The following is a 24,692-nucleotide window of genomic DNA, read 5'->3' as shown; positions in this document are numbered from 1 at the left end:
TGTATGCTTCTTTTTTTTTTTTTTTTTTAACTATTAGGGCCTGGTATTTAAATAGGAAAAGAGAAAGTGGCACCCTAAAAATCTGTACCTCAGCAATTCTGTCTCCTCATTCAGTAGAATATTTTTTTACAAATCATGTGACAAACAATTGTGCTCATTTAAACTCTTTGAAAGAAGCTGTTTAAAATAAATAATCTTAAACAGAGCAAGCACAAATTGTGAGATACAGGATTCCATACTGGTCACCTTAATTAAAAGAATTAGTATCTCAAAAAAATACAAAAACAAACGAAATAAACAAAATTACCCTGAAAGTAATACAACCAAGGACCCTCTCTAAATATTAGCACCTGTTTCTTATACTTTTAAAGATTTATTTATTTGAGAGACAGAGCGAGAGAGAGAGGAGCAGAGGGAGAGAGAGAATCTCAAGCAGACTCCCTGCTGGATGCACAGTCCTATGTGGGGCTCAATCCCACAACTCTGAGATCATGACCTGAGCCACAATCAAGAGTTGGATGCTTAACTGAGACACCCAGGCACCCATTTCTTATACTTTTAAATGCAACACCTCAAAAAAATAGAATGTGGAAGAGTATTTGAAGATTTAAATAATTGAGTTATTTAGAGAACAGGGTCTGAATTTCATTTTTTAAAAAGATTTTTTAATTTTTAAGTAATCTCTACACCCAACATGGGGCTCAAGCCTACCACCTCAAGATCACTCCACTGACCAAGCCACCCAGGTGCCCCTATTTTTTAGCTTTAAATAAATACTGAAAGTTTTAAAAAGTTGATAAATACATGTATTTACCATATTATAACTATTATGATAATATATTATCCTATTAGTGAGCTATAAAGCAATCAATTCTAAACTATCAAGTAGATCTTCATTTTTCTACTTCTATAATGAAGCCCAATGTAATGCATATCTGCAAAGACAGAAAGATATTGATATTTCTTCTCAATCATTAAGACAGTTAAATTATTTTCACACTGTTTTACTACTATTTACTGCTTCCTTGAAAACCTGTAATTCTTAAATTACACACACGTAAATGTATATACATATAGTCACTATTCCTGTAGTAAGAAGACCCAGTTCCCAATCACTATAGAAGGTATTCTTATTGTAGTAGGGTAAGGCTCAAAATTATTAACTACGTATTATCTATGTAGTCTTACTTTAAAATGAATGTCTTTTAAAAACATGTGCTATGAGGAATGAAAGAAGACACTAGTCAAATTTACCAGAGAAACCACAGAGTCTTACAGGATGGGATCGTTTCATGATCACTGCTATAAACTAGAGTTAAATAGTTGACATGTTGTGAGTTAGTGCAATGAGAACATGAAATTGAGAGACGTTTTGATGAGCAAAAATGGCAAACAGAATGTCAATGCTACTTCTTTCATCTGTGTACTGAAGAACATGTGTTATTTTTTCACAAACATGTTTTGTGGAACATCAGAAATATTTTATGGGGCATTTTCAAACATCAAATTAGCATCTTCTATGAAAATGCATGTCTAAGAATATGGAACTTGAACAAGCTTCAAGGTAGAATGAAATAATCTCCATTTGTGTTTATGAATGAGAGATTATTGGAAACATGGTCCATCCTGCCTGTTACATTTCATCTGAGTGCCCCAGTATCACCTAAACAAGGGCAATTAATTAGAAAAAGTAGAAGGCTGCAGCTAAGAAAATACTAGTGGGTAAGGGACAGTAATGCTGTAGGGCTACATAAATCTCATGTATTATCCACCATTAAGCTCACAGTGAAAGATAAAATACAAAGTGTATTATGATTTATCTCCCAAATACACACCAAGTGTGCATAAAAATATGCTCAGGAAAAGGCTAAGGTCTCTCTAAAGAACTTGAAATTACTGAAATTCCTCTGTTTTGTTAATCTATGTGTCTTACTGTTTTTGGTATACGAAACGGAGGTCTGTACAATGTGTAAAATCACCATGGAAACAGGAACCTAGAGATCAGTAAGGAGATTTTTAGTATATACAACTCTGTAACTAGTCTTTCACAGTCCAGCATATTATAACTTTTTGCTAGATTCTCCTTGTTTGTGCCTGTTCTGAGTTGCTATGGTGTTTAAAGGTTTGCCCTTACATAAAAATTAGTGTAATGTGAGTTTTGGCAGGACTCCTGGGATGGTAATAGAATGCAGTGTTAAGGCAGATGATGCGGTCTTTGACAATTAAGGAAATGGAGTAGCTCACTTTTCTTCCAACTTTGGCCTGTGAGGTGAGGTTAGGCTTTCATACTCTTCATGAAAATATGAGTAGAAAATTTTGTCTTACGGGGACTCAACTTCCTGTTTGGCTATGGTACTCTGGCTTCCTATAAGGCGACAGGTTCAGGAAGGAGTCTACATTCCACAGAGCTACAGCAATATTCCAGTGCCTTCTATGGCTAAGAAGTAAAGCTCTAGGCCAAATTCTGGAAGAGGACACGGATGATGGCCTTGAAAGGACTTCTCCTCTTCAGTAACTTCTTTGATGTACACGATTCACTTCTACAGCAGGTAACCTTATTATCAGAGGAAATGAGATCATCGGGAAATATTGTTGCTGAGTGGAAATGTGAATAGGGTGATGGAAACCATGAATCATAAAAACATTCTTTGATGCACAGACACAGATAGACATTGACTGATATCTTAAGATTATAGATACCTGGACTTTGTTGACTCAAATATAAATTACTATACACATATGATATCCTTTAAAAGCTGGGCTTTAATGAAAGCAAAAACTTGCGAGAATGGGCAGATCTTGTTTACTGAAACTATTTCTAGTCTGGTTCTCTTGAATGTATCTAGATTCTTGGGTCTTATGCATACTTATGCTATCTTTTAAATATTAAGATAGTGGCTCTAAAAATTTTACTCATCTAGAAAATGTTGAGTGAAAAGTCTTGGAAAATGGAAACCATTAATGAAGTGTCTTCTAGTTCACTTTAAACTTTGCTCTAAACATCAATTAGCTTGCCTTGAAATCCACTGTAAAAGCTCATCAGCCTGGATTCAATTTTGTGGCTTAAGCAAACTTAGTTTCTGCATAAGCTGGTATAAAGCATTTTATTTACTTTCTATAATGCAAATCTAAAAAGTATTTTACAGTTTTAAATGTCACCAGAGAGATCTCTTCTTCATAAGTATTTTAAAATTCCTGAATTCTGTTCAGGAATACAAAATGATTAAAAAATAATTATTAGGGAAAAAAAAAGGTCTTTCTGCAAATAGTCATATTAAAATGGGTATTTATCAAGTATTTTTAGTCTAGGGATGAATTAAAATACAGGTGTCACACTTACCATAAAGAATTTATATATGTAAGAGGAAAACTAGAAAAATAAGGAATTTAGAATTATAAAGATGAAAAGAAATGGATCACACATGTCAAGTTTCTAACACTGAGTTTACAAGTAGGTGCTCATAAAAGGCCATGGGCCTCTTGCTTCCTACAGAGAAAGCTAAAAAAAGAATAAAGGATTTTCTGTGATGTAAAAAAATCAGTGATCTATGGAACATAAGTGCTCAAAAATCATTCAAATATTTTTTCAAAGACATACTTTATTCCTTTTAGGGAAAAAAATGTTACCAAATATAGAAAAGGGTATATTTGATAGTACGAGATATAAGATAGATTCCCTCTGTTAAAACAAAACAAAAACCCCCAAAACAAAAAACCAAGAAAACTTCCTTTAAAAAAAAAAAAGATTTTATTTATTTATCTGAGAGAGAGCATGGTGGGGGGAGAGGTGTCGGGGGGCAGGGTGGTGCAGAGGGAGAGGGACAAGCATACTCCCAGCTGAGCTGGGAGCCCGACTTGGGCTGGATCCCAGGGGATCCTGACCTGAGCCCAAGGCAGATGCTTAACTGACTGAGCCACCCAGGTGCCCCAAGAAAACTTCTTAAAAAAAAAAACCCATAGAAATCTGTAAGGGTAGGATGATATTCCTATCAAAAAGAAATGAATAGGTCTTCTGAAACTAGGTTTTACTGTAAATTTTCTATTGAGTTATCTTTTTTGGTAAAGATTATCAGGATAGAGCTAAATGCAGACTAACTCTGGCTTACGAATGAAATGTGGGGTTACAGATGGTAGCCTTTCTGACATTTCCCAAAGCAACAACTGTAAACTGAGAAAGTGTGGCTCTGTGCGTTGAGGAGGTGGTAATGGAAAAACGAGCTTTTAAACTTGATACTTTTTTTTTTTTAAGGATTTTATTTATTTATTTGAGAGAGAGAATGAGATAGAGAGAGAGAGCATGAGAGGGGGGAGGGTCAGAGGGAGAAGCAGACTCCCCGATGAGCAGGGAGCCCGATGCGGGACTCGATCCCCGGACTCCAGGATCACGATCTGAGCCGAAGGCAGTCGCTTAACCAACTGAGCCACCCAGGCGGCCCTAAACTTGGTACTTTTCTATTTTATTTTAGGTAGTTAATAGAATATTTGTTCACATATCATTAAGAGCATGAGAACACTTAAATGTTTATTTAACATGTTTATATTAAACATAAAATGTTAGAGGCTAAAACTGGATATGTGATTTTAATACAAAGTCCTACCTTACTGAGCGCTTCAGTGGCTCAGTTGGTTAAGCATTGGACTCTTGATTTTGGCTCAGGTCACAATCTCAGGGTCGTTGAGATTGAGCCCCGTGTTGGGCTCTGCGCTGAGTGTGGGGTGTGCTTAAGATTCTCTCCCTCCCTCTCCCTCTGTCCCTCACCCCGCGCGTGTGCTCTCTCTCTCTAAAAAAAAGTTCTAATTCAGTGTATTTAAGTCTTATGGGGGTGTGTTACATACATCCCCATACAGTATGTGTAAATGGTGTAAGAACATTCGAATATTCGAATGCGAATATTCTTATTTGGTGGTTGCGACTCATCCACAAACCTTGTCCAGTCTTTTCACTATAAGCATCTTTGCTATAGATTACTTTACCATAAGCAATTTCAACACAAACACAATATGCCAAGAACAAACAACAGTGTAGAAGGCTTATCACAGCACAATACAAAATTCAGTTTCAGAGATGAATCCTAGTATTTGAAATCTGATGCCCCTCTTTTTTTTTTTTTAAAGATTTTATTTATTTATTTGACAGAGAGAGACACAGCAAGAGAGGGAACACAAGCAGGGGGAGTGGGAGAGGGAGAAGCAGGCTTCCCGCGGAGCAGAGAGCCCGATGTGGGGCTCGATCCCAGGACCTTGGGATCATGACCTGAGCCGAAGGCAGACGCTTAACGACTGAGCCACCCAGGCGCCCCTGATGCCCCTCTTAATGAAGAAAAAAATGAAAGTGTGATGCCAACAAGGAGACACAGCAACAAGCAAAAGTGTATAATGCTATCAACCAAAGACTTTGAAGATAAATGCGTAGGTACAATCCGCAAAATAAAAGCAGTATTGACATGACTCTACATTACACAATTTGCATGTATTCAAATATTTTGCCTTTTGCCATAGTCCTCTACATTCTGCTATTCATTTTTCTTATTTCATTATTTCCTTTGAATGAATATCTCTATTTTTTTTCATGATTTTATCTTTTATAGCGCAACTGCCTTATGGCTAATTAGTTAGGCTGTGAAAGTGTCTGTAGCTAAGATGTGTACAGTGAAGCTACCTAGAACCTGCACAAAGCAGCGATAAATGCAGAGTTCTAAACTAGCAGAAAGGCTGATGTCCGCACATTATAGGTAATTCAGCTGAAATTAGGATTCATTTAACAAAATCCCACTATGTGGAAATAAACATTAAGTAACGTCTACTGGCTGGAAACTGTCATTCATCTCAGAGTGGATCATTTGTGTCATGGCTCACACTGGCAGCATGGCCAACAGCTGGCTGGCTTTAACATGTGTCACTCTGATGTACTAGTTTCATCCCCAATATGCTGAACCTTTTGTTTAAAGAATTTGTATTTCAGTTTTTTAAAATTAAAAGTTTTCAAACATAAAGGTAGAGAGAGAAGGGGCGCCTGGGTGGCTCATTTGGATAAGCGCTCGACTCATGATTTTGGCTCAGGTCATGATCTCAGAGTCCTGGGATCAAGTCCCACATCAGGCTCCACGCTCAGCGTGGAGTCTGCTTGGGACTCTCTTTCTCTTCCCTCTAAAATAAATAAATAAATCTTAAAAAAAAGAAAACAGAAGTGTAATTAACAACCTTCCCAATTTAATAATTAACAACGCCATACTTTTTATGCTCCATTTATCTTTTTCCTTTCTTCTGTTATAGAATTTTAAAACGGATCCCTCACATCAGATCATTTTGACTCTAAATACTTCCATATGTAGCTCTGTAAAATAAGGACTTCAAAAAACTACATTTATTCCATCATACCATATAATGAGTTCACAGTCAAATTTTCCTGATGTCTCAAAAATTTTTCTTCAGTTGGCTTGTATTAGTCAGGTTGAAATAAGATTTACTGATGGTGTTGGACTATGATTGTTACTTAGTACCTTAAATCTAAAAAGGGGCTCCCATACCCTCATTTTCATTTTCTTGGCTCACTGAGGGAATCACAGCAATAAACTCAGGACACGCCACATTCTGAATTAGCGTGTGGGTTTCTCATGGTGACATTTATATATCTTTTAACCTCTGTGTGTCTTTTAAGCAGAAAGTTAGAGCTAAAAGCTTTCAGGTCAAACTTTTGAGGTTAGAATACTTTATGGTGTTGTGTACTTTACATCGTGTCATATTGTAACTTTTACAGTTGTTACAATGAGTCAGCCAATTCAAGTGATGGCAGTCTGGTCTTTCCATATTTTCAAGTTCACTATCAACCTCTCTCCTAATGCACACTGTAATCGCCTGGGATGGGGGTGGTTGTAGAGCTTAGAAACTATTGCTGACTGAGTCCCACGCCCAGGAATTCCAATTCAATCAGCCTAAGCTGTGGTCTGAATATTAGGAATTTAAAAACTCCCAAGGTGGTTCTAATGTGCAACCAGGATCGAAAATACAGAGGTTTCTGCATACACTGACAATTTTTGCTTGAATCATTTATTTCATTAGAGGATGCAAATTGGTGATTTTTCTAATTTTATTGTTCTTCCTACATTTATCAGCAGAAATTCCTTTGGTATATTTTAGTTATCTTAAAATAGCTATTAATGGCCAGGATTATTTGGTTATCCTAAAATATAATCTGTACAGGACTGGCAGGATAAACTTTTAATTCTTTTCTTTAATTACCACTAATTAAATTAATTTACTTATGAGTAGGTAGTATTCTCAGACTGCAGTGTGGGATCACGTGGAATCTTCAAAGACCGCTGATGCCTGGTTCAGGCCCCAGACTTGAACAGCTCCACAGGTGATTTGAATGTACAGCAAAGATGGGAACCTCTGGAATGAGGTATTGGTACTTGAATTACCTCCAATGGCAAAAAAAAGTTTGTTTTTTGCTTGTTCTGGTAGTGGTTGTTGAATTTTTGTTGACAGAAAAATGTATGTGATCATTTTGATCCAGATATGAAAAGAAAAGAAAGACAGGAATTTTATTAAATTCTAAGATCAGGTTGATCCCCAACTTCCATAAGAACTAATCAAATGAAAGAATCGTCAGTGGTATGCTGGTCCCCGCGTAATGTTCTGATTTAACAAATATTTAAGAAGCCTTCATGGAGTATCCTTTATTTCACCAAAAGCAGAAACTTCTGGGAGTGAGGCTGCCATGGATTTCCCCTGGGGGAGATATATGGCATGAAGGAAAAAATGGGAGGACCACTTGCACCTGCATAAACAAACATTTTCACAAGATTTCTTATACCCATTTGTTCCCCTAGAAACCCATTTCTTTTTCCCCACAGAAGCCTTTTCTGCCCACTTCCTCTACTCCATTAAGTTAGGTAGTAACTCCTAACTTTAGCCATTTAGGTAAACTACTTTTGTGAACTCCTGTGTGTATATGAATACTTTGGGATTACTTTTCTATTAATTTAACTGTTGTCAGTTAAATTCACTGCCCCGCCGCCCCAGTCATTTAACCTAAGAAGGCGGAGGAAAAGTCTCACCCCCTCCTACAAATTATTATGCATTTTTGATGGGCAATTTGACAATATTTGCTCAAAAAGCCCCCATATATACCCTTGCCCAGGCAGTTCCACTTAAAAAAATGTAATCGACAAAGACACTCAGACAGATGTACAGAGAAAACTTTTACCATGGTTTGTCAAAGAAAAAATTGGGGAAAAATCAAATATTTACCAGTTAGGGACTGCTTACATAAATTTTCTAAACCATGGGTACTTAGCCATTTAAAAAGAGGCAGATCTTCATATACTGATACAGAAACACATGCTTGGTTTTTACTATGCTGTTAAGGAAAAAACCCAAGTCATAGGATAATGTATAATATACCCTCATTGAATTAAAAACAAAACAAACCCAAAGGGGTGTGTGTGTGTGGGGGGGGCTTAGTCATGAAACATTAAAAAGTTAAGAGAACCTTTATAGTGGTGATTCAGGAAGCTACCTCACTGTAGCTGTGGTAAGAAGATTATCATGACTGTGTGGCTCAGAAGGCCTAAAATAATAAGGGAGGAAAAACTTGGCCGGTTTTCACAGAAAGTCGTATCCTCCTGTTATTTAGAAGAGAAATAGGAAGGAATGAATGTATGATGAAATTTGTCATTTATACAATTTATAGCCACAATAAATTGTAACATCCAAAATCCTCAATAAAATAATGGTCCTTTATACATGATTGCTAATCTAATATCCTATTTATGAACATGTATAATATAGATTCCTCTTCTATCGCCTTTATAAATCTGGTACATTTCTACTGAGGCATAAAGTGTTCCCATTTAAGTTTGCATCTTATCTCATGATATGCTGATGCTTTTTTGTGTTGTAAATTACTTGCTCCAGATGGAGGAAAAAAGAAAGATAAATTGACTTAGGGCTAGTCTCTCATTTATCTTTTATCTTCTATCTTCAGTATTTATGTTTTTTTTTTTTTTTTTTTTTTAACCCACCATAGTGGAAGAAAGTTGTGTCCATTCATTTTAGGAACAAAATGCAAAACCTAATCCCTATAAAGTCTTAAATTTTGTAGTATACACAAACTACTACTCTCAGTACATACCACACGATAATGATTTAAATGGACAGTAGGTGAAAACTGTGGCACTCCAGTACATATTCCACAGTAAACGGATGTGGGACTGTGAAGTTAAATCATCTTCTCAGTTTAAAATTTCTGTTTTATCATAATCTTTTTCATTCCCTTTCATATTTATTACCAAATATCAACTACCTCAACTGTATGAAGTCATTAATATTTTCTCTCCTACTCATTACTTATTGTAAAAGACTGATTCAAGTCTCTTTACCCTTTAATGCCTTCTAGGTCAACCAGAAATTCCCCTTACTTTCATTCTCCTGTGTCCTTTGCTAAACTTGTTGCTTTCGGAAAGACTAATCTTTTGGCTTCTTTACTTTCTTAGGAGTAGTAATTCCCAATCAGTTATTTAACATACACTAATATCTGCTCTTATGACTATTTCTCAAGTGCAAGTGAACCTGATTCTTTGGCCTGTTGGAACAGACGGTGCACTGGGGTTCAGAAGAAGTCTCCTTCTCTTAATCTGCAGGGAAGGGGGGGTCGGGGAGACGGTGAGGAGGGAAGGATAGGCTTCCCCTGCTGATGCCATGCTGCTCCCCGCTCCTCATTTTACACATAAGTACTAAAACTGGAAGCTGCCTAGACTATAGTAATTTTTTTTCCTGGAACAGAAAAACTGTGAAATTGCGACGTGTGGCACAATTCACTTTGCAGGATGTGGCTGGAGGATTTAAGTAACAACCAATGAACACTTTGACAAAAGGACTCAATTTATGGTTTCAACAGCTTCTGTCTGGTAGGTAACACACACTATGTATGGTGGTGTGTTTTGTTTTGTTTTGTTTTTGTGTGTGAGTAAATTGGTGTGCTTTTTTAAAAACGAGAAGCCAGGGGTTTTTTTTTCTTTTCTTTAAAAGTTACTCTGCATAATATTTTCCATCATGAAGAATTATAATTACATGTGCATATATTTGCATGTCACTTTCTTCAGGCCTTTACCTATTATTCTATTATACAGTTTCATGATTATAGTGTTTATCTTCTATTTTACTGTCTGTGTCCTCAAATGCTACCTCAAATTTTGGCAGAACATAAGAGATTGTACAAATACATAAATTTTTAAGAGGTACAAAGATGTGAATGATGGAAAAATGGAACACTAATAAAAGAGAAAACAGGAAGGAACACTAAGACAACACTCCTTCCTCACTCTTTTTTTAGCAGAACATACATAAAAAAACACAAAAATGCAAGGTTATAAGAGATGAAAGACTAGGGAAGAAACTAAGCCAAAACAGAAAATGATAAACTCTCTTTTCAAAAGACAAAAGGATGTGCATTTTATGTTTTTAGAGATTAGATATGTAATGCTGGTAAGCTAGAAAATACAGAACAATGAAGAGAGGGAGAACAGTAAAGCAAGATAACAATAAAGTATAAATGCTTCTGGGGAAGCTTCTCCTCAAGATTCCTTCTCAACCAGCCTGAGGACACAGAAATGTTTTGTAGAGTGGACGGTTCTTCCTCATGCTTTGGGAAGTCATCTCTTTGAGCACCAAACTTAAAAAGCTTTGGCTTTTTTTACTTTCCAATAGCCTACTAACCCGAATACAAAAACCAACCAAACGACTGAGGGACCTAAACAACCAACCAACCAACTCAAGCAAATGCGCAAACGGATTCTGCTGAACTGAATCATAAAGCAATGGAAATCTTTTCTGCCTAGGGCATCCTGAGCTCTTCCTTAGAAAATGACTCTGCTCTGAGTTAGCTATTTAAAACAAAATTCAGCAGCTGGTCTCTGTTTCTGGCATTTCAACAGAATGTACCATCCTGAAAATACCTGAGTAGGCAAGGATCTCTCCCAGGTAGTGATCAAACCACTGCCCTGCTAACAATTCACATGACTGCTCAAAAACTTTTGAAGTGCCAAGCTTTTCAAGTCAAATTTGTAATATATATATAAAGGTAGAGAAATTGTCTGCAGGAAAACTTCAAAATATTAAAGAAAATGAGGAACAATAAGAGACTTTCAATCCTAAATCTTTTCATGTAATCCTTTATTTAAGAAACCAAGAAAATTGAAAAGATGTTACTTTTGTCAAGATGTAGCTAAACACGGAGGAGACGGAAGACCTTTTAAATATATATATTTTACTTTTAAGCCACCCCTGCCCCTTATTCTGGGCAGGACTGCCAAATTCTAAAAATGAGATGATTTTTATATACTATGTTTAGTATCTCTGCATGCAATGTGGTAAAGAGAAGATAACAGTTAAAACTTTACAGAAAAGTAGGAGCAAAACTGCCATTTTATGCCATTATTTATTTACAATCAAACCTCTAAAGACATCTATAACTACTTAGAAAAAGAAACATGAAACAAATCAGATTTTACTCTTTTATGCAAACAATCAAATTTCAATTTTCTACCTTTATCTTTGTAGCTTATTGTCATAGTTACAACTTAAATGTCCTAAGTATGGCTTGAAAGTAGGCAAATTTAAGAAAGCACACAAGTAACATGAATACAGTTAAAATAATAGAAAGTTGAGTAAACAGTAGTTGTGATTGCAGTGGTTGAAGATTAATGCACTCCTCTTCCCTCAAAAGAAAAATAGGGTAAGTAAATGTAACACCTGCCAGGTTTGAACAGGAGTTTGGGTTAAGAGTGTATTCCAACAAAAGTAAGGGATGAAACAGTTATATTAGGTGTGATTTACAAATGTAGCTGTGGTGAAGACAGATGAATTACTGGAGTTGTATTAAGTTGTATTGTAAATACCTAACACTAAGGTATTTAGGGAGCTACTTGGACAATATACACAGACACACATACATAATATTTTATCTATATTTAACTCATTAGTAAATCATGAAGGTGGTGGTCAAATGACTGAAGCTTATGAGTAAAAGTACCAGAGGGGAGGGAAGGGAAGGGGAGGTAGAAAGGACATCAAGGGCCCAGAGATCTCATTCTCTATTATGTGTCCTTCCTGATCTAAGTTCATTTTCTCTATATGCAAATCAACACAATTATACCCTGTGCCTGGCTGGCTTTAGGTAGTGAGAAACCACCACTTGCCTGTTTCAGCTCAGCTCAGCCAGATGTTCTCCAGCTCGGCTCTAGGCAGCACTTCTGGCTTGGCTTTATCTTCTTCCTGGTTCCAGCTAATGCTGGAAATCTCCCCCTGCCCCACCTCCCATCAGTGCTCCAGTTTAAAAACTAAACCACCTAACCCATTGTCCCCTCAGTCCTAGAAATGGTAGCAGCTGTGGGTATGATCAGTCTCTTGTGTGTTTCAGATGCTGTTAATTCTCCCAAACCTTGCAATCTGCACCTGAACCATAACCTCCCATATCAAATCCCTCATATGGAATTACCTGGCATGGGCTGGGTGTTCCCCACTTGACTGATACAGCTATCAGGCTTGGGCTTAAAGAGTTCTCACCTATCAAACACAACCACTCCAACAGAAAAGGGCAATATATAGGAGATTTTAATATTTTGTAGGTAGAAAGAAATATAAATGATGATGTCAAATGAGGAAATATAAGAGGATCAACATTACATACTTAAAGGGAGGGAGAAATAATATAGTCTTTTCAGGAAAGCAACTTGGTTACACATAACAAGAGTCTTAAAAATGTTCATATACTCTAAATAATACTTTATTTCCTAAAAGTCTAGCCTAAGGTAAGTCTAAAGTACAGATATAATTTTATATATAGGGATATTTACCACAATGTTATTTATAATAGTAAAAAATTAGAAACAACCCGAATGTCCAGAAATAGGGACTATCAGTAAATATGGTATATACCTGTAGTTTTCCTTTATAGGAAATTTTGAGCGTATAGAGTTACATACCTCCACTAGACTTGAAGCACTTAAGAGGACAAGGATATTGTTTTAAACTTTGACAACTATGTGCTAGAGAACCATTTAAGGCTCTCAAGAAATATTTCTGGAATAAATTAATGATGCACTATTAAAGATAAACTTAGAGAATAATTTTATATAAGTGGTAAATTTTTGCCACAACCAAGTACCAAATGCACTACTGTGTGTTTTGCATTTTTCTTTAAATTTTTCAAATCACTTTTTAATTAGTTTATAGTTCTGGTATTTCTCCTGAGGAATATTTCAATCAGGTGACTTTTTGTTCAGAGGATTTTCAGTGGTTCCCCATGACCTGCAGGAGAGTTCAATTTAGAGTTGTATTTACAGATCTCTATAATTTGACCCAATGTGGCTATCTAGACTTGGCGCATTTTACCATCTTTCAAACCAGTTTTAAATGTTCGGATGTGACATTTCTGTCTCTTTTGCTGTGCAGTAACTAAGCGCTCTCCAGAGCCTGGCCGCCCGTCAGTCTCTAGGCTCCAGTACCATTTTCTCTGCAAAGCTATCTCAGAAGGAGGTTGTCCATTTACAACAGAGTTTTCCACATAATATATTTCTGGCATCTAACCGCATATTATTTCATGACATGACTTTCCTTATATTAAACTATTGCTATGAGACTTATTGCTAAGTTGCTCCTCATATGTCTTTGGTCTGAATAAACACTACAATTCTTGGGAACAGCTTCTTTATAAAAGAGCAGAGTGCCTTGTATGCACTACGAATAACACCAAGATCCTGGTAACAGGTTCTGGTAAACTCAGATAACAGGCATTTGGTGATTTTTGAGTTTTAATCAAGTTCAAAGCTCATTTAAAAATTGCCAAAGTATTTAGATTTCAAGGCCCATTCTACCATTTATATATTGATGACATCGTCCTTTACATTATAAGCGCCATGGGAAGCTCAGGATCGTGTATGTTGTGCCCATCACTGTGTGACCAGTGATGTGTACAGGACTGGGTCCATGGTGTAGGTGCTCAACAAACACTAATGAATGAACATCTACTATGAAGACATCAAATATTTGTGAAAGGGGCTTTACACCTTCCTTAATGTAATTCGTCCTTTATATGAAATGAATTTGGGCAAAAAGATAAGGAGATTACATCAGAAGCTTTTGGACTATATTAGAAGCTACCATATACATTTTACATCTGGGTACATAAAGAATATGAACGCTTAAGGCAACTCTTCCCTTGAGTGTGGGAAACACTATGAAAGGAAAGACCTTGATTTATATAAATGATTAGCCAACTTTCCCAGGTGATGCAGTAACTCTTGTGAGGGCATTGCTGTACTTTCTTATGATAGAAAAGAAAATACTTAGATAATATATGCTGATATCAAAAGTGTCCAGTGATTATAACACTGATATGTTGATGTCCAATGCTTTAATTTTCTTTATAGCTGACATACACAAACCTACTTCACAATGTTCAAAACAATCAAGTAAATTAAGAACTACTTCAAAGCAAAGCAGTTCAGTATTGTCACTAGTAAAGGCTCTGCTTGGCTTATTTCACCAAGAGGCAGTAAATCGAGAAAGCAGGCTATGAAACTGTTCTTGTTGTGTGTGTAAGACATAATAAAGATTTTTTTATATGATAAAAACTCATACCTGTTGATCTCCAAGGAAATGACTTCTCAGTTGAGCTAGAGAAAAGGGGGAAAAAAAGAGGAACATTTACTTCCTTTGTCATAAAATTTAACTGTGGGCCCATTTTGCACATAAACATTTAATTTTCACATTTCATTACATAAAATTATAAAAATCTCAGAATTTAAAGCTACTCTTCTAAGTGAATTTTTAGACACTATTTAACCTTCCATATCAATTTGAGACAAAACTGTATTTCTACTAGAAAATTAAGGCAAATTATAAAGTGACATAAGATTCCCTTTGCATAAGACAAAGAAAATAGCATAACTATATATGATATTCATGGTACTTATGATGTATTATGTTGCTTTTTGTGATAATATGAAAACTACATACACATTAAAAAGAACATCTACATTATACACAAAGTACTTATATATGTATACACTGAACACAACACATTAAAAAGGACCCAAAAGGCTGTTAAGAACTTCATTCATTTTAGCTATTTTCAAAAGAAGCCCTGGAAACTATTAATAGACACAAAAGTTAATGGGGTTAGTTTGAACTGAATTTACCTTATAAAACTTAAGTCATATAAACCTTTGAATAAAAAATATAAGGTTTGAAAATTCAGGAGAATATTTTAGCTTTACATGTCTCTAACAGAGTTTAATAAATTTAAATTTTAAGAAATTTGTGCATAAAAACATTATCTGTGCCTCCCTGTCCCCCGCCTCACACTCCCCACCCTCCAACTACAGGAAAGCAGGGTGCTAAGGGGACAGTGTGGTAGAACATAGGAACAAGAGAACAAGAGGCTAGATTATCAAACATTTGCTTAATGAAGTACTTCACATAAGTTATCTCCTTTATATTATCCACAACCTTATGAATAGATACATTATCATCCTTATTTTACAGGGAAAGAAACTGGCCAAAGTCTTTGCTGTTAACCAGAACTGCTGAGATCTAAACCCAGGATGGCCTGATTCCAAAGTCAGGGCTTCTCACTACTATATATGGCAGAATGGCTTATGATCCCATTTTTGCATTAAACACGTACACATACACATATACAGTATGCCTAGAAAGAAGTCTGGAAAAATAAAAACCAAAGTGTTAACAGTTATTTCTGTGGGGTATAACTAAAAGTTTTTTTCTTTTCCTTCTTAAACATTTGTACTTTTTTGAAATCAGAATAAAAGTACATATTGGCAGATTTTTAGAGTGTTTTAAATTTAAGTAAAAGGTGTATGACTTTGGGCTTAAGGAAACACTATAAAATAAAGGACTTGGAACAGAGAAGGGAAAATGTTTTGAGTGCTATAGTTCTATGATTTTAAGTTCTTGTTACCCCCTGATATTTCCCCAGTTCATTAAGTGGTTAATGAAACTCCAGATTCTGTAAGAACTCCCTAAACTTCAGCTTTGTGCCTGAGTGAACTGCCTTTACTTTGTCAGAGGCAAAGCAGTTTACATTCCAGGACCTTGAACTAGCTGCAAGCAGGGGGGCAGGCTCCTGGTGAATGGAGTCAATCAGTTAATGCAAATTTTTGGCACTCTGCTGATGTTCCTTTATCTGAGGCACTCCTGATTTCAGAAGGGACTGATGGGACAGGAAAAGATGCCAACTTGGTCAAATATCAGTAAGGGCACATTTGTCGTCTTGCTCTTGAGGGTGGGTTATCATATTCTGCAACTCCAAAACTGGTTCCCTACACTGAATCAACTTCTCTTGAATCTGTTTTTATTTCATTCTATCATCTAAATTAGTTTTCTAAATACTGAGGTTGATATTACCCAACTGTGATCCTATCAAAATGTTCATCTGGTCTGCCAATATTAAAATATGTGATAAATTAAACTGCCATCTAGAAATGTTTAATATACCTCAAGTTTCGTGGGAATATCATGAAAATTATCTTCTGAGTTTGAAACTTACATAAACTTTAATGAAATACCTTTACAAGATTTTTTGTTCTCATAATTATAGATCACAGGATATAATTCATGTTAATTGCTCAAACTGGGCAAAGGTTGTGGCTATTTTGCTCATCTTTTTATGTCAAGTGCCTGCCATACTGCCTCACACATAGCAGATGCTTAATATATGTTGTGGCAGCAAACTGTAGGAAGTAATAGAGTTGTTTTTTTTTTTACATTTTTAAAAAAGATTTTTTAAACTTATTATTTATTTATTTGAGAGACAGAGAGGAAGAGCAAGAGCGGGATAGAGGGGCAGAGGAAGAGGGACAAGCAGACTCCCTGCTAAGCAGGGCTCCATCCCAGGACCCTGAGATCAAGACCTGAGCTGCAGGCAGACACTTGACTGACTGAGCGACCCAGGCACCATAATAGAGTTTTTGATTGTTCTGAATGGTCAGGTATATATAAAATACCAGTTATTACTTTGCTCAAGCAGGTCAACTTATTCTCCTCCATTCCAGGTAGGAAATTCCAGTAGCCTCAATTAGGTTGCATTTTTATTGCCGATAAGGCCTTTAAGGTCATCAAAATACATGATCTCACTGATATGTGGAATTTAAGAAACGAAACAGAGGATCATAGGGGAAGAGAGGAGAAAACAAAACAAGACAAAATCAGAGAGGGAGACAAACCATAAGAGACTCTTAATCATAGGAAATGAACTGAGGGTTGTGGAGGGGAGGGGGTGAGGGGAAGGGGTAGTTGGGTGATGGACATCAAGGAGGGCACGTGATGTAATGAGCACTGGGCATTATACAAGACTGATGAATCATGACTTCTACCTCTGAAACTAATATTATATGTTAATTATTTGAATTTAAATAAAAAAACAAGCCATTCCTAGATGAAGGCAATGGAAACCTCAGTTAATATTTTTCGCTACTCTATTTTAGGTAAAAGATAAAAAATCATCAGGAAAATAAGCTAATATTAGGATTAAAAATAAGCAAAAAGTTCCACGGTATTTTTTGAAGACTATATATATATTCAGCCCAATTACTTCACACTAATCTTATAAGTTCTGTGTTATAACTGGTCAAGACATGTTATTCAGAACAGTCTATTTTCTTTTGAAGCACTCATTTTAAATGATTCTTAAATTGTTCACTACTCTGGGATTTGGGGGATTAGACAATAAATATGTGCAATTTTGAAATGCTGTTATGTCACTGAATGTAACCTGCTTTTATCAGAACAATTAGAGGCAGCTCCATACTAGAAACAGGCTTATACTCGCCTTCTTCCCTTCCTCTCTCCAACCCTCTAATCCTAGAAACATTTCCCCAACTTTTATTGACTGTCTACAATGTGTCTATAGGCGCTGTGCCCACAAATGATTCCATCCCATTCCCTTTCACTTCTTATCTGAAGATGCCAAGTAGCTTGTGTTCTAGGAGCTTTCGCTGGAATGTAAAACACATTTTAAAATACGAGAACTGAATCACCCACGGTAACTTCGTTTCAGTAGAAAGATGCATTCACAATTTCTAATGACTTAATTATCAACAACCTTCTAGAATGAAATCCATTCATAAGTTTGGGACTGTCGAGTCACACAGTGAACAACAATTAAAAGCAAGTTCATCAGCAAATTAATATATTAATGCGAACAATATTAGTTTTAAAGAAGACACCATACCTTCATCACAATGTTACATAAATATTTGTAGTAAACCACTGTAAAATTCTACACACTTCTGAAATTAAATGTTTTATTTTTCATCTCACACATAAGTGGAGGCAAAAATATGTTTGCTAGACACGTATGGCTGTGCAGTGTCTTCAAAACCCTTATTTTGGGACTGTCCCACAAGGCAGAGAATGCGCCTGCTCATACTGCTCTACGGGGAGGGCGGGCCAGCGAGTGAGGGTCTGTAGGAAGCCACGCGAGGGGGTGGCAGTGGTATAGCGGGGGGCATCTACAGCGGACCCAGCAGTGGCAGTGGGCACTGTTCCTGGACACGCTCACTCAGAATCAGGTTCTCTGGCCTTCCTAGAGATTCCACCAAGATGATACCAAAAAGCTTTTAGTAAGTTCCTGTGGTGCCTACACAAGCCAGAGAGGATTCCATTTGCAACCAAAAGCCCTGACTGATGTTATCATCAAACCAAGTGTTATGACTGAAAACACATACAAACAGGCCCTCTGAAAAGAGCCCAAACCTCAGTCTTTAACTCTAGAGCTGTACTTCCAAGTGCAGACTGGATATAACACACTTTGTATTCAACATAATGAGACTCTTTCCCCCGCAAGCCAACTCCCAGGTAATCATGACCACCTAGTCACTCAAACTGAAGATCATGGAATCATTTTATTGTTTTCCACCCACCAGTGTGGCAAGCTCCATGAGGGCAGCAAAGTCGGCCTCATTCACAGCTGTACCTCCAGAAACTAAGGCAGTACCCGGCCCACGGCAGTCACTTAAAACATACACCGTTTGAATTCATCCCTACTACCACACAGTTCAGGCCTTCATCTTCTCAGTGTCTTTTTGGCTGGATCATCCTTTTAGACTCTCCTAACTTGTTTCCCTGGCTTTGATTTCTCACCCTTTCAGGCTCTTTCCTGCTGCCGCTACCGTGATTTTTCAAACCTCTGGATCTGACATCATTCTCGTGAGGCTAATGCGTAAGAGATCCACAGAGGATACAATTCAAACATCTTAGTATGCCCAGGCAGCCCTCTGCCAGCCGGTTCCTTCTAGTCTGCCCTTTTCCACACAAACCTACACTCTAGGCACTTCTAATTACTTGCAGTTCCCTCACATGCCATGTTGCTTCAGGCTGCCAATGTTATTTGGGGACAGAATCTGTAGAAACGGTCTGGAAACTCTTTCCGAATTACACAAATTCTGGAATGGCATATGCAGGTACCCTGTTACAATATTTATGTTATATACCCATGAAATTGAACACTCCAATATTACGTTCACTCTGTATCACTTGGGAATAATTTTGAAAAATGGTCTGCTTAAGTCTGTCCCCAATTTCCTTCCGATTTACTGTGTCTGATGTGGGCTAGCTTGCGTTAGTGGGCACTACAGGTAAGCGGTAGCGTAGGGGGCAGTGGAGAGTTTGATGAAGCCACGTGGTAATGTTACTCTCTCCTTTCCCTCTTTCTCCTAGACCTAGGTGGGGTTCTTTCTATTAGTAGTAGGTGCAGGCTACTACCATTACTCTCCTACAAGACAAACTGAATTGAACAGAACCCAAGAGTTATTTCTCTGTTGAAAAGAAAACCAGGCCACAGCCTGAGACTAGAACATAGTCAAATTGTAAAACTTAACTGCTTTGTTTTATTGAAAAAAAAAAAAAAATCTCTGTATTAACAGTGAAGGGAACCATCAAAAAAACAAAACGGCAGCCTACTGAAAAGAAGGAGATATCTGCAAGTGATATCTATCTGCTAAGAGGTTAATATGCAAAATATAGAGAGAACATACACAACTCAACTCCAAAAACCTCCCAAATAATCTGATTAAAAATGGGCAGAGAACCTGAATAGACATTTTTCCAAAGAAGACATACAGATGGCCAACAGACATGTGAAAAGATGTTCAACATCACTAGTCATCAGGGAAATGCAAAATAAAACCACAATCAGATATCACCCTCCATCTACCAGAATGGCTAGAATAAAAAAAAAGACAAGAAATGACAAGTGTTGGTGAAGATGTGGAGAAGTAACCCTCATGAACTGTTGGTGGGAATGTAAACTGGTATAGCCATTGTGGAAAACAGGATGGAAGTTCCTCAAAAAATTAATAGAACATACATATGATTCAGTAATTCCACTCCTGGATATTTACCCAAAGAAAATGAAAACACTAATTTGAAAACATATATGTATCCCTATATTTACTGCAGCATTATTTACAATAGTCAAATTATGAAAGTAGCCCAAGTACCCATCGAGAGATGAATGGATAAAGAAAATGTGGTATATATATATATATATATATATATATATATATATATACAAAAAGGAATATTACTCAGCCATAAGAAAAAAAGGAGAGAGAGAGCTTAACATTTGTGACAACATGGATGGGCCTAGAGAGTATTATGCTAAGTGAAATAAGTCTGAGAAAGACAAATACCATATGATTTCACTTATATGTGGAATCTAAAAAAACAAAACAGAAACAAACAAAAAGCAGAAACAGACCCATAAATTTGAAGAACAAACTGATGGTTGCCAGAGGGGATGGTGGTGGCGGATTAGCAAAATGGGAGAAGGGATATAGAGAAAAAAAAAAAATCACTGCATTAAGAAATTTTATATGCACACGTACATATATGTGTATATAGAGAACCCTCATTAACAGTTCAAAAATTAAGCACAGTCACCAAACTATGACCAACTTCTTGAGGGTAAAGATTGTGTCTTAATTCTGTGTTTATCAACTAGCTTTGAGTAGGATGGTAAATAATTGATAGCTGATCTTAATCTTAACTCTTTGTTCTTTTCAAGGTAATTCTTATGTAAATTTTAGAAACTGTTTCATTCTATGGAGTCAGATTCCCCCTCCACCCGCTTGATTTGGCTCTTTCTGTATCTTAAAGAGGTTTATTGTACATATAACATGAATCCAATTAATAAAATATTTGCTGATTATCTACTGAGTGCCAGACATTATTAGAGGCTTGGTTGTAATAGTGAGAAGACACAAAGTCCATGTCTTCCAGTGCTTCCAACTGTTTTATAAATACTCATTACAGTACTTGTGTGACACCCCCATTGGATCACATGCCCAAAGGCAAGAAGGTGTTAGGAGACTTTTGGGAGGCTGTTCTTAAAGCCAGAAACCTTAAGAGAGGACTCTGATGAGCCCAGCAGTGTTTGATGGAAGAAACATTCACATATCTATAACAACCCAAAGTGTGAAACATTTGTCTTAAAACAAAAAAGAAGATCTAGCTCTCCTTCTACTCACCTATCAAGAGGCAGTAAGTTAGTATTGGGACCACTCAGGTAGAAATTTGAACACGAAGGCTCCAGTGGGAGAGATACGCAGCAGTGGGAAATGTATTGCCATATTCTAGAGTTCGCTTCAATTCCCACAGCTCAAAAATTGTGAGGGCTGGGAATCAGCCAGTTTGGGAGACCACCAACATAATATTCGACATATCCAAGTAAAACGAACATCTTTCCCCTCTGTGTTATGACAATGTCTTCAAATGGTTGCTTAAACCATCCCAATTTAGGAGCATTACATGATCTATTTATATCACTATTACAACATATTCTTTCACAATGTTTTTAAAATGATTCTTAGGTGATCTTCCTTTGCTGAAAAGAGGTAATTAACAGATGAACACTCATTAATCATATGTTCATTAACTATTTTTACTATTAGTTTTACTATTTTGAGTTCTGACAGGAAGTTCTGAGTTCCATACAAAAGTTCTGTATTTCTTCTGCACATCTTAACTCCTCAAGAACTACCATATGTTTACAGATAAAATCTCAGTAGCTCAAATAAATTTCAAACTGCATTTCTCTTTTTCTACCAACTCCTTACTGTCTTATTTCCAATTTGTGATTTGCTTAGTTTAAAAAGTACCTTTCAACTCTTTCACTTATTAGGTAGGCTTTATTATTCTATTAATTGGAGTTATTCTATTAGAAAGTGTGTAAGTCTTTTGGATTCTAAATCCATTGTGAAAACTTCTGGTGACTCTCTATTAGTTTGCTACAATTTCCTTTATAATCCATTGCTCTAATATTTATAAGTCTACTTGTTAACTGATTCTAAGGTCCATTTCTCAGTTAAAAAGAAAAATGGTTTATCTGGGTTTTTATTTTTTGGCAATGAATTCATATTGCAATTACTTAGCACCTTGTTATCCTCTAGGCATCATAGATTGCTTTTTAATGAAATGCATCATAATCTTCTTAGATATGGACTCTGGGCTCCAGAATTCCCAGGTCACTCCATATTTCCTATTATGCACTTAAGTTTTTCTACCCCAGGATTTCTACCCCAGGAATCTGGCAAAATAACTACTAATGATTGCTAAGTTTTAGTCTCTACTTGGAAGTGTTACAAGATAAATTTAAAACAAACTCCCTTAAATGAGTAACCATTCTGTTGAACACAAATTTCTATATCTTCATTAATTTTAATTAAATCTTCAATTATGATATGGAGATAATACCATAGCATACTTTTAAAAAAGATTTATTTGAGAGAGAGAGGGAGGGCATGTGTGTGCACATGAGAGTATGTGCGTGGTGGGGGAGGGGCAGAGAGAGGGAGAGAGAATCTCATGCAGACTCCCTGCTGAGTGCAGAGCCCACCACAGGGCTCATCTTAGGATTCTGAGAGCATGACCTGAGCCAAAATCAAGAGTTAGCTACTTAACTGACTGAGCCACCCAGGCACCCTAAATATCATAACATACTTTAAATCTTTTTTGTTTCTATTTAGTATTGCTTTGACAACCCTTTTAATTAGTACATTTAAAATTTTGCTCTGTTTCTCTTAATGCATTTACAAAATATTCTACTAGTGTCTTGTGAGTTCTTAGCTAGGTAGAGCTCATTCTGTGCTTTAGCTGTCTTGAGTGCTCTTGAATGCTTGAGAATGCTACTTCTTGAATATCATGTCTGTGGAAGTTTCAAGTCCTTTTTTTTTTTTAACATTTTATTTGGGGCGACTGGGTGGCTTAGTCGTTAAGCATCTGCCTTTGGCTCAGGTCATGATCCCAGGGTCCTGGGATCGAGCCCCGCATCGGGCTCCCTGCATTGGGCTCCCTGCATCGGTCTCCCTGCTTGGTGGGAAGCCTGCTTCTCCCTCTCCCACTCCCCCTGCCTGTGTTCCCTCTCTCGCTGTGTCTCTGTCAAATAAATAAATACAATCTTTATGTTATTTAGTTATTTGAGAGAAAGAGAGAGAGCAAAAGAGAGAGAGCACGAGCAGGGGGAGTGACAAAGGGAGAGGCAGACTCCCTGCTGAGCAAGGAGCCTGACACAGGACCCTGGGATCATGACCTGAGCTGAAGGCAGATGCTTAACCAACTAAGCCACCCAGGCACCTGGAAGTCCCAAATCTTAAAAACATTCACCATGCAAATGGGTCAAATTTCTCCTCATGCTGACCCTCAACAAGAATGTCCTTGAGTTTATTTTATACTCATAATTAGCAGGGTGAAAAGTGGGGTCTAGAAGACTGAGATGGAATCAAGAACTCTCTAATGCTATAAGCCAGCTTCTGATGTTCCAAGAACTCATACCACCTACTAACAGGTAACTGATAGTTTATAACTAGTTTCATTTTTCCTATGTTTGGAAACAAGGACCTCATGTCTTTCAGTTAGATAATAATTAACTAGGAAATAGGGGCGCCTGGGTGGCTCAGTAGGTTAAATGTCCCACTCCTGATTTTGGTTCAGGTCATGATCTCGGGGCTGGGCATGGAGCCTGCTTAAGATTCTCTCTCTTATCTGTAGTAAGATACACTGGCTGGCATCCAAACCCCTTAAAATTTGTCTAAACAAACAAACAAACAAAAGCAAAGGAAACAGATCCTTTACATTAGAGAGACTTACTCTCTCACCACCAGAAAAACTAGAGCAGTTAGACAAAATTAAACAATATATTGATTATTCTGCCCAAGACAGGTGTGGATAGCTCTTCATTCTTCCACTAGTCTATTTCAGTAAGTCAAAGGTAGGAAGGCCAATATGTAGAACAGATAATGAAGGTGAACTGCTTTGCCTGGCTGAAGCAGAGGTGGGGAGTCAGAAGGAAAACAGCTATTCCCATCTACTACATTATTGTCCTTAAGGTGCTCTGAGGAACCTAGTTTGAGAAATCACTAGCCTATAGACAAGGATATCTGAGCAATAATAGAAAGCAATCCTTCTTGGTATCTAACTACTTTTTAAGAGCCTCTTCCAAATTTATTTATTGTCTGTTCACAATCAATCTCAAGAAAAACAAAAACTCTTCTTTTAAATTTATGATTTTTTCTAGGACCGAGGTTCCTTTCTGTGTTTTTATCATGGTATCAGACCCTGGCCAATTCTCTATTGGATGGAAACCGATTCCTTCTTCCTAAGAGAGGACCACT

At 36.9% G+C, this 24,692-nt stretch overlaps 1 protein-coding gene across 11 annotated transcripts in view; it reads right to left on the bottom strand.

The window, feature by feature from the left end:
• The window catches only part of PKP4 (plakophilin 4), a 234,702-nt gene that overhangs the window by 62,665 nt on the left and 147,345 nt on the right, over positions 1–24,692 (bottom strand). For 8 of the 11 annotated variants that reach the window (XM_064586574.1, XM_064586573.1, XM_064586575.1 and 5 more), the window contains one exon: positions 14,644–14,678. In XM_064586574.1, the coding sequence (XP_064442644.1) occupies positions 14,644–14,678 (35 nt within the window). Of the gene's footprint in view, positions 1–7,259; positions 7,905–12,499; positions 12,584–14,643; positions 14,679–24,692 lie in introns of those variants that run through there. The other 3 variants (XM_064586579.1, XM_064586580.1, XM_064586576.1) reach the window with 2 other exon arrangements.

The sequence above is a fragment of the Mirounga angustirostris genome, unplaced genomic scaffold, assembly GCF_029215605.1.
Source record: "Mirounga angustirostris isolate CCGP_5_RB_7025 unplaced genomic scaffold, mMirAng1.0.hap1 SCAF_3, whole genome shotgun sequence".
Lineage (NCBI taxonomy): Eukaryota > Metazoa > Chordata > Mammalia > Carnivora > Phocidae > Mirounga > Mirounga angustirostris.
Note: the sequence above shows the minus strand (reverse complement) of the source record. Positions and strands in the feature narration are given on the sequence as shown.